General features: G+C 41.7%; 1 protein-coding gene across 1 annotated transcript in view; it reads left to right on the top strand.

The window, feature by feature from the left end:
- GPC6 (glypican 6) overlaps positions 1-16,616 on the top strand; it is a 710,861-nt gene that overhangs the window by 206,748 nt on the left and 487,497 nt on the right. The window contains exon 2 of the mRNA XM_035116478.2: positions 12,504-12,662. Coding sequence (XP_034972369.1) covers positions 12,504-12,662 — 159 coding nt within the window. The remainder of the gene's footprint in view (positions 1-12,503; positions 12,663-16,616) is intronic.

Genomic DNA, 16,616 nt, shown 5'->3' with positions numbered 1-16,616 from the left:
ACTTTTAAAACCAGCTCCTGGCCGAAGCGTACACTATGTAAACAGATCTTGAAATGCCGGTGTCCGTTTTATGTGCTCTGTCTTCTTTTTCTTGATATCATTAGTATAAACCTGGGAGGCTTACAATGAATAAAAGTGACTGTTAGCTGAACAGTATGAAGTAAAAATGCACATGTCTTAAGAAATCATCTTTAAAGATGAGCGCCAGTGGCTATTTGAGCTCCCTGTAATGCAGCTTTGATCCGCTGCAGTATCAAATAATCTAATAGAAAGGTCAGATTTGGATTAATATACTGCTGAAAGAAAATGAGAAAGCGTATAATTGCGGATGACTGCGTCACATGTGGCATTTTCAGAATAAATTGGAATACCTTTTAAAATGTGTGCATATGGTTGTAGTGTTCCATAACTGATAGTTAAATAGGTGTTTGGGTGAGTCCATTCTTACCTTCCTGAACCACAGGATGTGTGGCATAGAATATGAGGTGGTTCCCCATCATTTTCTCATAATCTTAGACCATGGGTGAACAACCTATGGCTCTTGGGCTCATTTAATGTGGGTGCTGAGCATGAGAAATGAAAGGAGACCTGCAAAAAGGGAGATGAAAAAGGGTGTGTGTGTCAGAGACAAAGGGGGTGTCCTTGCTACTTGTGGCTCTGGCTCAATCCAGTTTTAATCCAGAATGGGGTCCAAGGGAATATATCCCACAATATATTAAAAGTTGCCTCCTTTGGCATTACATCATGGGCTCACCCAATGATATTTATTGGCTGTAACTCTAGGGATTCACTGGCCCAAGTTGTAATGATGGCTACTGGCTCAGATGGTTTGAAAAGGTCATTTGACAGATCTGTAAAGGTAAAGGTAAAGGGACCCCTGACCATTAGGTCCAGTCGTGACTGACTCTGGGGTTGTGGCGCTCATCTCGCTTTACTGGCCAAGGGAGCCGGCGTACAGCTTCCAGGTCATGTGGCCAGCATGACAAAGCCACTTCTGGCGAAACAGAACAGCTCATGGAAATGCCGTTTACCTTCCCGCTGTAGCGGTACCTATTTATCTACTTGCACTTTGACGTACTTTCGAACTGCTAGGTGGGCAGGAGCTGGGACTGAGTAACAGGAGCTCACCCCGTCACAGGGATTCGAACCACCGACCTTCTGATCGGCAAGCCCTAGGCTCAGTGGTTTAACCCACAGCACCACCCACGTCCATGTGGTTGATAGTTACTTAAGTTGTTTGTTAGCCGTGATAACTATATTCAGGTGCAATATACTCTGGGTGGCTCCCAACATAATATTTATAATAATACAGTCGTACCTTGGTTTTTGAACAGAATGTGTTACAGAATTCCGTTTGACTTCTGAAACATTCAGAAGCCAAGGCATGGCTTCTGATTTGCTTCCGATTGCACAGGCGGGCCGGAAACAATAGCGGAAGCTGCGTTGGATGTTTGGCTTCCAAAAAAACCATTCGGAAACCAGAACACTCACTTCTGGGTTTCGATTGTTCAGGAGCCAAAATGCACGAGTACCAAGGCGTTCAACAACCAGGGTATGACTGTAATAAAAAAGCAATAAAACATCAAACCTTAAAAGCTCCCCTAAACAGGGCTGCCTTCGGATGTCATCTAAAAGTCAGATAGTTGTTTATTTCCTTGACATCTGATGAAAGGGCGTTCCACTGGCCTGATTCAGTGAGACTATCCTAAAGCTATCCTTCTACTTATAATCCATTCTCAACAATATACATTTACGCATGCATTCACAATGATCTCACATCTGGTTAGGCCATTAAAAAAACCCCAGCTGTCTACCTCTGTATGTTTGAAGAATATAATGGCAAGACAGCAAGAGATGATGGTCTTCAGATAGATTAGGAAATAACATTCCAGGTATCGTTCTTTATTACACCCCATGCAGTGCTGGAAAGAATAGCTTTGCCCTGACCTTCATTTCTGTGAGTTTGATGGTATTCCAAGGACAACTGGGTCAGGACTTCTTGTAAATTAATGTTCCCCGTGGGACTTATAATGAAGAGACTGTTAACTAATTATCAGTCTGTTTTGGAAGGCATTCATTTTTTAATTGACCTCAAACCTCCAAGGGAACAAAAGGTGTCTGAAGAAAGATGATTTCTCTGTTGAGGACAAACAGATGAATTCATACAGGGAAAGGGAGGAAGTATTGATTTCTTGGGGTGGGGAAAGCAATGAGGGAAGTGTGTGCTTTTCTTCTTAACTCAAAGGGTAGAGCTACTTGCATTGCATCCTCAGTGTATTAATCTACTCCTTTGGAAACCATATTTTGGGGGAATGTTCCTTCAATATTGTCCTGTCTGGAAGCATTGGAATAGAATGCATTCAGATCATTGCATGCATAAGTTTGCGTATAAGTAGAATAGTTGAACTGCACTATTTAATGCCAGATGCAATTTCAGCAAGGCAATGTGCTGTGTTGTTATACCCTACAGAGAAGTTAATTGCTGTGCCAGAAGGAAGAGAGTCAAGACGGCTGTTCATTGGGAACAATCTTTGGTCCGGTGAATGGATATTTCAATTTTCTTCACTTGAATATTGGCTAGAATACTAAATCAAACGTTTCTGGTTTGCTAGCATTCAGCTACACACACACACACACACACACACAGGTAGAGAGAGAGAGAGAGAGAGAGAGACAGACAAACAGACAGACAGACAGACAGACAGACAGACAGAGTGAGATGTGGTTAAATCTGCATTGATGTTATGACATGTGTCTTAGGATACATACACCTTATTGGCGGACGGCTGGAGTCTCCTCAAAATTGCTTTTTGTGCTGAAGAGGGAGATCCCACAATATTGCAAACACCACAAATACATTTGCTTTGTACAGTGTTAGCATGTTAACATTGTATGAAATGACTTCTGCTCGGGTGGCAGGAAGAGATGGAGGTGCAGCAATGCCTGAGCTTTCCACGCCATGACAGAACCATGTTGGAAATGGTGGGGATCAGTTAGGGACTAGGACAGGGCCTTCTTGATCTGTTGCCCTGCTCAACTGCCTTAAACAGTTGTGTTATTCTCTCAGGCCCCAATGTAGTTCTACCCACCCAAGCAGTCCATTGGTTGTCCCTGGTCAAGCCTGGCTACAAACATTGTGTGTTGACTCATCTAGGTGCCTTTGAAGGCTGGCCCAACCATTCAACAGAATAAGGTGGATGCAAGGTGTGTGTTGTTTATCCCCTAAGCTAGTTTGTGCCCCTCGGGTATGGTCTAGGTAAGGGAGATCTGTCTCATCGCTATTGTTGAAGTAAGAGTCAACTGCAGGTCCACAGAATCATAGAATTGGAAGGGACTCCAAGGCTCATCTAGTTCATCCCCTGCAAGGCAGGGATCTTGTCTAGAATCATCCAGTCTGTTTCTGAACATGAAATTGGGATGGGGGTGCCAGCAAGTCATTGATGGGGGAGGGGACTACAAAGAGTCATCCGGTCAAGGTGTGGTTCAAAGCAAAGTACTTTGTAAAAGCAAGCGCCTTGCCCCTCAAAAGTTAGCACTGGAACAATAAATTTAGACAAGCACCCAGGTTGTTTGATTACCATGGTGTGGTATATTTCTATTTAAATTACAGTAACTACCAGTATTTTTTGAATTTATATTTATGCATATAGATGATAATATACACCTTTTTTGCAGAGCTGTGCCCTCACCCCTTTTTTGTTATGCATTCCCCATATTTTTGTGATGTGCAAGTGGTCATCATCGTTTTTTGCCCCAGGCAGCCCTGCTGCCTTCCAAATTGTGTGGTTGCAGGAGTCACAGAAACAGACATTCCTGAGCCTGTCTACCTGTTTATGAAAACCATCCCAAAAATCTATGGGGAAAAATGGACTGGTAAAATCTCAGTAGCAAACAGCTTAGCTTCTCCTCCATCCTGTGGCTTGACGTAATGATGATGTAGCAACTATTTGCTGCCTGAAAGCAGTGGATGATTTTACTACGTCCTAGTGCTACACAATTGTAGTAAAACTGCTTGAATAACTGTAAAACAGTGATGGTTTTCTGTGTTGGGGTATTGCTTTTGAAAAATGCAGAAAGCCAAGGTGCCAAGTACTTATACTTGCCAGCTTTCCAATCACCTATCTGCGCTCTCTCCCTCCCTCTTTTCCCCAGTCCTCCCCCCCTACACTTTCTTCTGTGCTTCTCTCCTATTGAGGCTCATGCTTCCAGCACCCTGCATTTCTGGTCTTACACATCAAATAAAGATGTTTGCTTCTCGTTAATGGAAGAATAGAATCACATGCTAACTTGTGACTAATATGCCTTATGATATGGCAAAATAAGTAAGAATAAAGGCATCTTTATTGATTACACAGAAATGGGTTTGCATATCCAACATCCTCAGAGAGCAAAACACTAGAGAAACATAAGATCTCATACTAAAACAATGAATTGTAAGAATGCGCTGTTAAGTTATGGACCTCAAAACTAGAGACCCCAGGGATCCCAGCTAGAAAACACACATTCCACCTATAAATTTGGAAGCTGCCTCTTATCCAAACTTAACCCTATAACACTTCCCAAGCTTACAGACATTTTTGCGCCCTCTCTTTCAAAGATGGCCATGTAGGCTTGTTCACATGCATATTTTATAGTGAGATAACCAGTGCTAAAAGGCACATAAATCACCCACAGTTCTGATGTGAAGATCTTTGCAAATGTGACTTGGGAGACTCGACATGAATGAGTGGGAAACTCTGGCAAGCAATGGGAACATCTGGCGTCACAGACTCTGGGCTGGCATTTATTATAAGAAATTTATGGTATTAAATCTATAACTCCAGAAGAATTGTGACTGCAAGGAGGCGAGTGTCAGTTGTGACCTTTCTACTGAATAAACAGTTAGTGAAAGAAATGTAAACTAGATTCCCAGCAATGTTCTGAAAAGGGTGCAAGCAAAATGCAATATTTGCAGTACAGCTAAGATAGATGCAATGTTTATCTCCATCCAACTTTTGCAAACAAAGCATAAGGATGGATGTAGTTCTAAACCCACTCAGTGTGGAAGTTAGTAGCACAATGTTGATGGTAGTTTTACTTCGGAGCCACACGATGCCACAGCTCAGTTGAACAATGGCTGTTTTGCAAACCCTGGCATCTACAGCTCAAGGGCCTTCAATGGAAGACCTCTGTTCTCCTGTGGCCCTGGAGAACTCTGCAATTAGTGTGGTCAGTACTGGCCTAGAATGATTAATGATCTGGCTCAGTGTAAGTCAGCTTCTAATGTTACTATATTCATATATGTACAGTGTGGGGGGGGGAAGTATTTGATCCCCTCCTAAATTTGCCTGTTTGCTCTCTGACAAAGAAATGACCCGTCCATAATTTTAATGGTAGGTTTATTGTAGCTGTGAGAGACAGAATAATCTTGGGTGAGTGCCTCCTTCCCTCGGCCAGGGCATTGAAAATGGGTCAAGGGTGGGTATTCCAGCATGACAATGACCCAAAACACACGGCCAAGGCAACAAAGGAGTGGCTCAAGAAGAAGCACATTAAGCTCCTGGAGTGGCCTAGGCAGTCTCCAGACCTTAATCCCATTGAAAATCTGTGGAGGGAGCTGAAGGTTCAAGTAGCTACACGTCAGCCTCGAAATCTTATTGACTTGGAGAGGATCTGCAAAGAAGGGTGGGACAAAATACCTCCTGAGATATGTGCAAACCTGGTGGCCACCTACAAGAAACTTTTGACCTCTGTAATTGCCAACATGGGTTTTGCCACCAAGTACTAAGTTATCTTTTGCAAAGGGATCAAATACTTATTTCACTCATCATAATGCACATCAATCTCTGACTTTTGTCTTCTGGGTTTCTGGGATTTTTCCTGATGCTATTCTGTTTCTCACAGCTACAATAAACCTACCATTAAAATTATGGACTGGTCATTTCTTCATCAGAGGGCAAACGGGCAAATTTAGCAGGGGATCAATTACTTTTTTCGCTCATTGCAGGAAGCAGCTGACACTCCTGTATTTATTGACTAGCACTGATAGACCCTCTAGAAAACTTGCTGAAAACTATATAAAACTTTTCTCATTGAATCAACAAAATACAAAACAGCATTCTCAAACTAAGGATCATTTCTCAAACTAAGGTTTATTCCTCCTTGTAGTGCAGCAATAAAATGTTAGCACATTTGCAACACTAAACAGGATATGGCATGGTTTCAAGTTGGCTTTGAGGCTAGTGTCAAGATTCCTGCATTGCAGGGGGTTGGACTAGATGAGCCTCTGTGTCCCTTGCAGCTTTGCAATCCTGTGAATATGAAACCAAACAGTTTCCTCGATTGTAAGAAAGAAGAAGAAAGATTGTTCACTCTTGAACAACCTTTTCAATAGAAAAGTTCAGAAATGGTCATATCATTCTTTTCATCATTCTAACATGAATTTAACCTTAGGTAGTATACTATAAATTGTAGAATTTATGACTGGCTTTCAACAGGGGTTAGGGCAGGCACTATCAAAACTGAGTATATCATTAAAAATATTATTCTTGTAATTGTAAAATTTATGTCGCAAATCATAATAAATTCAGATACGTTTGTGTGATTAAGCTCTACTTTAACAAGGGTGCCATTATAATTAACGACTGTGGTCTGAGCTTTAGTAAGATTTCAGCTGTGGGAGAAGTAAAATCCTAATTTTACATTTTGACTGTTCTTCTAGCAAGTGATACACCTATTTTAAAACTCCATGTCATGATACCCTTTTTCTAAATCCACATAATCGGGCCTGGTGCCAACATTTACATATTTACAACATTTACATTCCAGGTGATTCCTTCTGAAACTTGCCTTCGACTCCATTTTTAACTTATTTCAAATGTTTATGGTGTCTGGCACCAAAAGCTTTCTGGCCATCATCTTGGGTTTTCCACCAGATCCTAGGTTACTCCAGAGCACTCTGTGAGGAAAAGAACATGGCAGCCACCACAGAAACATGACATGTTGGGTAATACCATCCTGCCACGCCCTGCCCAATACTCCAGAGTGTCACACTTCCTGGAGTCCTGGGAGGTGGGAGGCTCCACAAATAGCATGTTGCCATGACTAGCCCTAGGCGATGTAACAATACGTCACCCAGGATCGGTTTGAGGGCATGATGGTCCTTTTAACCAGCAGTATATCATGTATTAAACCACCACTGCTCCTGAGTCCCTCCACCACCAGCACACAAACAAGCTGCATTGGCCCTGGCCCTGCTAGGTGCCAGGGTGAAATTGCCATTGCTCCTGCCAAGGGAGTTGCAAGGTTGGGTCTGATGCAGCTTGTTTCTCCCTCCACTTTTCAACATTGTGATGTATTTTTTCCCCAAAATAATAATAATAATAATAATAATAATAATAATAATAATAATAATAATAAATTATACTTTCCAAGTTTATACATTTCATTAGTTTTACAAACAATTCTACTTTAAGTATATACTCTTATGAAACTGCAGGTTATTACAATAATCCTGCTGTATTTATCTGTAAATACTCAATAAACCATTTCTGTTCTTTTATAAAAAGTTTGTTATCTTGGTTTCTTATTTTTTCCAGTGAGATTTGCCATTTCTGCATATTCCATAAGTTTTTGTATCCATTCTTCCATAGCTGGGACTTCTGCTTCTTTCCACTTTTGGGCAAGTAGCATTCTTGCTGCTGTAGTAGCACATACCTGCCAAGCTGCTGTCGGAGAAATAAGGGACTGGGCGGAAGTAGCAGACCAGAAGTAGCGCTGCAGCCATTTTGGAACTAGGCAGAGCAGCATCAAAAGTCGCTTCTGAGCATGCTCCGCCCAGTTCCAAAATGGCCACCGTGCCAGAATAAACCGGGGAAAAAAAATCCTTTTTTTTCAGCTAGGATCAGCTGGAAAAATGGGGATTTCCCGGGGAATACGGGTGACTTGGCAGCTATGTAGTAGCATACATAAATAAATTTTATACAATTTAGGCAGTTCTGTCTGTCCGTATAATTCCCAAAAGATGTATCATTATATTGCAGTGTATTCACAATGCTGAATAGCTGATATCACCCAGATCTAGTCATGACTCTGCTTAACTCTGGAACCATCCCAGAGTATCATGACATAACCCCAATAGCAGACCTTAAACTTATGACCTGAGGAATATCAGGTTATCAAACAGCATTGGCAAAAGAAGAAAACTTCAGGGAAACTAGAGAGGTCACTTTTACTACCACTAGACTAAAAGTATCCACTAAAGTAACTACAGTGGTACATCGACTTACGAATTTAATGCGTTCCAAACGCACATTCGCAAGTCGAAAAAATTGTAAGTCAAATCCCATAGGAATGCATTGGGATAAAAAATTCGTAAGTTGAAGCAACCCTATCTGAAAATCCGTAAGTCGAAAAAATCCTATCTAAATCGCATCCAAGATGGCGGGTGGAGCTCCGTTCGTAAGTAGAAACATCCATAAGTAGGAGTTATTCGTAAGTCGAGATACCACTGTATAAGGACTAGGGAATTTCCCTGCTTTTACTTCACTTTGCCCTGTTTCTCTCATCCAATTCTTTGTGTGGTTGCCTGACAGGTCCCCCATATGTAAATGTAGGCCTGTTTCATTTCCTGTTAATCCCTAGAGACTGGGGAGAGTGGGAGACAGCTGTCGTTCAAACCCCACAATCATCTGGCTTTGAGTATAGAAGTGTGGTCCGTAAGTTGCCGTGCTACGTTACATAAGTTCCCAGTATGTCAGCTTGTACCAAATTCAACTGCAAATGCTTGCCAATATGGAGCAAGTGCAGACAGGTGTGAGATTACAGCTGTAATAAAAACTGGAATTGAACGGTAGTTGTTGAATTTGTAGCAGGTGATTGGCTTGATTTATATAATGTGGGCCACAGAGAAAGGAGAGAGATGTAAGTCAGCATCTTTAGTCTGAAGCACTGTGGTTCACTGAGTTGCAGTAGGTCATTGTGAACTGCTGAATTAATTCTTGTTTGTGTCTGGCATAGTGCTGGCACAGCATAACTTAATGCAGTCAAGCTTCTCTATGGAGACACTCTTTGGGGCAAGAGGAAGGCAGCTAGCTGTATCTGATGCCCCTTATGCTATAGAGTCTTTGCTGAAAGTGCCGTAAGAATACAAAATGCATGGAATTTCCCAGGGTAAAAGAGCAGCATGTTCGTTGGAGAGGTTACAGCCTGTAAAATCATCAAGGTTTGTAAATGCCAAAATCGATACCTTGATGTCATTTTAGAACAATGTGTTACAAAACCGAGAACATTGGGGGGGAAAGGTGAAGGGATTCAAACTTAGCCTGTTCAGGGATCATGTTGTTCATGGAGAAGCCGTTAATTTGTTATTTTTAGAAATAGAAATATTGTCATTGTACCACTTCTTTACAGTGAGATTAAACTAGCCCCCCCCCCCAATCTCTCAGTTCTTGTTGCACTCTGTGTGCTGTTGTACGACCACCAACAATTGTTGCTATTGTTATTGGCATAAGGTTAATTTGCAAGATTACCGATAGCAATTCACTGAAGCATGGAAGCCTAACAACATCCAACATTTACATACTAACTAGGCTCTAATGCCCTGTGCGGATGTTTGTAAACCAAATGCTTACCTGTCTGAAATCAGCTTGGCTTCATCCTATCAGAAGGGGCACACAAATTCCATCAAGTTCTGCCAATAAATAATTTGAGCCTACTTTCCTGTTCACTCACCTCTTACCCAGACAGTTGTGATGGTGGTGGTGAGGAGCACTAGATTGCATTGCCTGATTGCTCATTTTCTCCCTGACTGGCAAACAAGCAGGTCCACTCTCCCTCATCTGTGGAGTGTGGTGGAGTCTCCTTCTTTGGAGGTCTTTAAGCAGAGGCTTGACAGGCATATGTCAAGAATGCTTTGATGGTGTTTCCTGCTTGGCAGGGGGTTGGACTGGATGGCCCTTGTGGTCTCTTCCAACTCTATGATTCTGTGATTCTATGATCTCAATGTTTTGATTCTGTCATATTTAGGATTGTCTGGTTTGTTGGTCCCACCTGTCAATCACGAACTGTTGTCCTATGAAAACCCAGAATTTCAGAAGGAATGAATTTCAGTCACGTGCTTGCCCTTCGCACCACTGAGTTCCTTTCTAGAATCCCAAGTGCATAGTTCTCCTGTTGGGTTGCAATGTTCACGTTAAAGACATCCCAGATTAAAAAAAAACCCTAGTGTTAGAAGCATGACGTGAACTTCAAAGCAACTTCCTGAGTCAAGCTAGATTCCCACCTCACATGCCCAGGGGATGAAGGTTGAAAATTATGAAGCAGAGAATCCTGACTCCATTCTGGAAATGCTTTCACCCCACTTGGAACCGAGGTTCTATGCCTTGAGCTAGCTCGGGTTCCATTGGTGACAAGCATAGCATAAGTAGAAAAAGGAAAGCAGAAGGGCAAGTCAATGGTACAATGTTTATGGTATGAGTACTATACGAGCCTATAGAGATGTAAATACATATTCAGTCTTGGAAAAGTTAGGCACTGAATAATATGTAAGCCCTTGTCTTGCTTCTGTGCATTAAAGGAGCATGTTGAGATTTCAATCAGCATGGTTTGTGCTGCAAGTGAAACATTTACATTGGCACATGTGTAGCTCTTCTCACAGTCAGGGCATTTATTCTATTTCTCAAGGGGACAGTGGATTTTTCTCCTTTTTGCAAGCCAGCCTAAATATTTCTGACAACCAGAGAACAGCGCCAATTGGAAATTCACGGTTCATGTAGTAATAACCGAGTATTTTAATTTCATGAGCTAAATAATGGGCTTCTACTTGTAGCCTCCATTGAAGAAACCAATACTGTCAAGAGCAGTGGCATGGTACACCAAGAGATAAATCTGTGGAACTGAATGAAAATCATTACGTCTCTATTGCTTTTCTTTTGTGTAGCATAAACATTAATTAAATACTTCATTGCATTTTTACTTACAATGATGTGTGTCTAACAAGAAATCTGATTTTGTCTATGAGAACTTGTGACAGTCAGACGTTGCTATAAAAATGCAAAGGATGAAGCCAGAATGGAGCTTAAGCTCTAATATATAGGCACACAAGCATTAAAGTGTAATAAAACATTAAAAACTTCCCTACCGTATATAGGGCTGTTAAAAGTTGTATAGTTATTTATCTCCTCAACATCTGATGGGAGGGCATTCCACAGGGTGGACACCTCTACTGAGAAGATCTACAAGAGATGCACAGTCATACCTTCGAAGTCGAACAGAATCCGTTCCGGAAGGCCGTTCGACTTCCAAAATGTTCGAAAACCTAATAACGGCTTTCCTGCAGCCAACCAGAAGCCCCGGAAGCCCCATTGGATGTTCGGGTTCCAAAAGAATGTCCACAAACTGGAACAATCACTTCCAGGTTTGCAGGAGCCAAAACGTCTGAGTTCCAGGGCATTCGTGCATTTACCAGAGTTGCGAAAGATGACTTTCTTAGTGGTATTTCCAAGATCCAGGGACTCACTCATTAGTTAGGACCCTTTTCTGCTAGCTTTCTTTCAGCTGGCAACATCCTTCCTTATTCAGATGGCCTGGAGTGGGAAACTTGTGGCTTTATGACCTCTGACCTTATTTCAGGCAGCTTATTTCATATGGAGGAGACGGAGACTGGGATAGAGAAGGAGATTGGAAGGGGGGTGATGCAGGGAGCCAAAATAGATTCAGCAATGGAAAAGGAAAAGGGGAGAAGCTAAATTAAGCAATCCATCCAAATGTTTGGCTAAGAGCAAATCTGGTCTTCCCTGTTAGCATGTTGAGTGGCTGAAAGAGTATGAAAGGGAGTGCCCCCTCTGCTTTTTGTCTTAGGCCCCATCCAGTAGACTTCACACATTGCCTCTGAATGTTTCATGGAATACCGCCCTGGTGAGAGAACAGGTCCCCATCCCTGAGAAGACTCAAACACCTGATTGCACCAAAAGGTTCTTTTGAGTTATGCACTCTAGTTCCTTCCACCATTACATTACACAGTCCCTTTGGTTGGAGAAATGACTGGCTGTGCAGTGACTAATGATTTCATTGCAAATGAGTGGAAAGCAATTTGCTGGTAGGAACTTGACAGAACATGCACATCTTGCTCACTGAACAGAAGGTGAGTGTTTACAGAATGAGTTGACAATTTCCATTGATTTCTATGGGAAAATTTCTAATGCATTTTCAACCACACAAATTTGACCCCCCCTTTTTTTAAGACAGGAAAACATACAAACAAATGCTCTCTGGTTTGCCCGATTGCTCCCCCTCCCTCTGTTCCTCAGCCAGCCAGCAAAAGGCAAACAAGGAAGTAAAAAATGCTCTGCTCAGATATCTGAATATGTAATATGTATAGGTTTGGCTACAAATGCCTTTGGTATGGATATGTGAAATTTCACATAGCGAATGTTCGTAAAGTGGGACCAGTGTGTGCATATGAACAGGGATGTAAATTTTGCATGTCTTCATTCATATGTTGCATTCATTTATGGTTATTGCAGGGGAACATTTGAGAATCTGCCCTCAGGAATATACATGCTGCACATCAGAAATGGAAGACAAGCTAAGCCAGCAAAGCAAACTGGAATTTGAAAACTTGGTGGAGGAGACGAGTCATTTTGTGCGCACAACCTTTGTGTCCAGGCACAAGAAATTTGATGGTGAGTAGTATGTTATATTTAGCTTATTCTTGGAGCCAATCTGCACAGTCATCCATGGAACTGTACATAATGTAGACAGCCTATTTCACTTGAAGTGGCAGATAAAAGATGCTCTCCCGTGGAAAATCATTTCCTGAACTTACAAAACAAACATGACATAGATAAGGCTAGGCTATTATCTTCTTCTTTAGCATGCTAGTTTTATATGTACATGATGCTTTTAAAATAGGACATCCAAACATTTGATTCCTGCCCCCACCTCCAGTCTGAATTATACCATCCGGCAATAGATAACCATATGAGACTGTTGATCATGTGTGTCACATCATAAAAGGCTCAATCAATTAATCCATTGTACGGTCAGTTTCCTTAGTTGGAATCCCCTAGTTTGTCACAGAATACCACTTGTTCAGAATGAATGTTAATTGTATTTTCCAGGCAATTAGATATCACATTCAGTTGTTGTCCTGCTAGGATAAGAGCTTCCTTTAAAGCTGGCATCCCTTATCTGTAATTATTCCTGTTAATCCCAATGATATGAAAGGATGGGCTGCTGAGAGATGAAAGACTTGCACACTGTTTAAAACAGCACATGGATGAAGTATTAGGTCCGTCTCACTTGATATGCCATGGCCCCTTTTCTATTTGTTTGCCTGAATGGGCACATTTACATTTTACAAAATATAAATCATGGATGTGGTGGGGGCTTAGGTAAACTCTTGCTGGAATATGTTGCCTAGGGTTCACTCCGAAAACTATACTAATAAACATCCTTTATGAACTGAAATGTCCCTACTATGGTGGATGTGGAACCCTGCCCAGAAAGCAGGGGGAAAGTCATTATTCTACACACATTATTCTAAAGCACATTATTGGGAGGTTTTAAACTTACCTTTCCCAATAGCACACAACTTTTGTCATTAATATGTAAAAATGAAAGTGTTTGATTCCCAAGGGACTTATATCTCTTCCCAAGATGCATGAAGGTTGCAGTGTTGCCAACCAGAGAGAAATATCCTTTGTCAATATGACCAGAGATGCTCTTTTCTAACCAAACCTACAAGCACAGAGAAAGATTGAATTCTCACACTTGCCTTATGACATGGTTGCCAAAGGGCAAATATTTGCCAATGTCTATGCCCAGTGCACTTGTAGTGAAGTGACTTTATACTTACTTTTGTTGTGTTCCGAATCACTCCAGAGAGATTGTCACGTCCTCCAGAGTCAAAGCAAAAGATGATTCAGCAGCTTTGCAGGGGTTGAAGCACATGTTCCCTTTCTTGTGGATATTTTCATTCTCTCCATCAAAGCATATGCTGGAATTATGTAGGAGGAAGAAAATTGTGTTGATTCATGGAAGGATGAACAATGCTACTCTAATTATGCTGAAACTTTTAGTACAGTACTCATTTCATCACATAATTGGTGTGCAGTTTTGGAAGAGCTTTTTCATGGGATATGCAGCAAATTGCAATAGATAGATGCAAAAGGTAGAAACTGATCACCTGAATGGAGTGCCTTTTGGTGGAATGAAACTCAAACAGTTAGGGAAATTTACCAGCAGAGATGTCACACAGATGGCTTTTGTGCTTAGCTTTTGAATAGCCCTTAATTATTGTCTAATACATTTCAGAGTCATTGTTGTGACTGTGCTGCGTTGTTAGTTTTTTTTTGGGGGGGGGAATAAAGCCATAGCAGAAAAGCATTCAGTGACAGCTCAAGATATTTTGCTGCCTAAAAATCTGGCATTCCAAAATAGTGGTTGAAGGGTAGAATATTCTGCTGTCTCTCTCCACCCCTTTCTCACTACTAGTAATATTTCTTCTCCAAGGTCAAGCTAACTAGTGGGGTAGGAGAGCTGAAAATAATGTCAATATATTTCACATCTGGAAACCAATGCACCCCTTGTGTTTCAGATAATACATGGGTAAAGGTAAAGGGAGCCCTGACCATTAGGTCCAGTCACGGATGACTCTGGGGTTGCTGTGCTCATCTCGCTTTATTGGCCAAGGGAGCCAGCATACAGCTTCTGGGTCATGTGGCCAGCATGACTAAGCTGCTTCTGGTGAACCAGAGCAGCGCATGGAAATGCTGTTTACCTTCCTGCCGGAGCGGTACCTATTTATCTACTTGCACTTTGACGTGCTTTCAAACTGCTAGGTTGGCAGGAGCAGGGACCAAGCAACGGGAGCTCACCCCGTTGCGGGGATTCAAACCGCCGACCTTCTGATCGGCCAGCTCTAGGACACAAATTTTCACTGCCCTGTATTTAGTATTAACTATGGAAGTGTATACTTGATGCTGACCAAATTAAACCTCCTGATACATGTTTTGCTCTAGGAGGCTTAGTTTGGTCAAAATCGAGTACAGTCGTACCTTGGATCCTGAACGCCTTGCAATTTGAATGTTTTGGCTCCCGAACGCCACAACCACGGAAGTGAGTGTTCTGGTTTGCAAACGTTCTTTGGAACCCGAACGTCCGAGGTGACTTCCGCAGCTTCCAATTGGCTGCAGAAGCTTCCTGAAGCCAATCGGAAGCCACAGCTTGGTTTCCAAACATTTTGAAAGTCGAACGGACTTCTGGAACGGATTCCGTTCAATTTCCGAGGTACCAGTGTATACACTTTCAGAGTTACCACTAAATACATTACTAAATACATTACTTCTGATTAATAAGCATTCATGGCCGCTAGAGGGCCATGAAAATTTGTTTGCGGGGCTTTTAAGACTCGTCTGCCCATGTACTATCTGAAACCCAAGGAGAACATTGGTTGCCAGCTGCGCCATTTTTTCAGCTCTCCTGCCCAACTAAACAGGATTAGTAGTGGACAATCCACATCCCTTTGAAAGCTTTGAAATATCAGGAGAATATGCATCACCCTGTAATAGCCTTCTGGCTTCTTTGCCAAATCTGTTTCCCTGTTTATTGTACGGTAGTGAGCAGGACTTGCTGTTTTGTCCTACATAAAGTCAGGGGTAGAAAGCTGATGGAGGGCCGAAGGATGTATGAGATCAAATTACACTAGCTGCACACTCTTCTGTTGCTCTGGAGCATTTAAAGGAAGACATGTTTTCTCCAGGTTGACAGCTGGCTGCCAACCATATATGCCACATACAGCAACAGTGAGCCACAACTTTAGAACTATTATTTAGCCTCAGAATAATATCAAGCACTTCCAAATGTACTAACATCAAGTCCTTCAAGTAAAGGAGCACTGAAGCAAATCAGCTGATACTCTTTCATCCTTGAAAGTATGTATGGGACAAAGAAACATCACAATTTGCAGAGATTTGATTCACATTTATAGCTCTTCTTGAATTTCAGGAAGCGATGGGGTCTGAACTGTTTGCCCACTGAGGAACAACCCCTTACAGGACTGGACAGACAGTTGTGTTTATTAGTACTCAGACAACACACGGCATACCTCAAAACAGCTTAAGATATATTATCCTCCCAGAGTTGTCGTAATACTATCATCTCATTATCACCAATTCCCCCTGCATAGTGGCTTTGCTGAGCAGCTGTTTTGCAGCCAAGCCAATATCTTTTTAAAGTATTGCTCTATCAGCAGCTGAAACCAACCCAACAGAAGGGGTAATGCCATGAATGTTAATGAGCAGTCAGTATCTGTTCACTGACATTTCTTAACTAATCCTCTGAATAACTATAGGCAAATTGCAATGAGATGTTGATTTTTATTTTATTTTTAAGGGGGGAAACAGTTAATGGAAAGCTGGTTACCGTCTTACTCTGCCGTAGTAAGTGGAAAGTAATTCCACATCAAGTGGCTTCTACATCCAAGTGGCTAGCTTCTCAGTGTGATACAGACCAAGTAAATTATATTGCTGTACGTGTGGCTCTGAAAATGTATGCGAACAACGTAAATGCAGAAAACCAGAGGGACTAGCTTCCCCAATGTTATGAAAATGCCTTTAATTAAATCAGTCTTCTTC

This window comes from Zootoca vivipara, chromosome 4 (genome assembly GCF_963506605.1).
Source record: "Zootoca vivipara chromosome 4, rZooViv1.1, whole genome shotgun sequence".
Lineage (NCBI taxonomy): Eukaryota > Metazoa > Chordata > Lepidosauria > Squamata > Lacertidae > Zootoca > Zootoca vivipara.
This window is presented reverse-complemented; position numbering and strand designations above follow the sequence as displayed.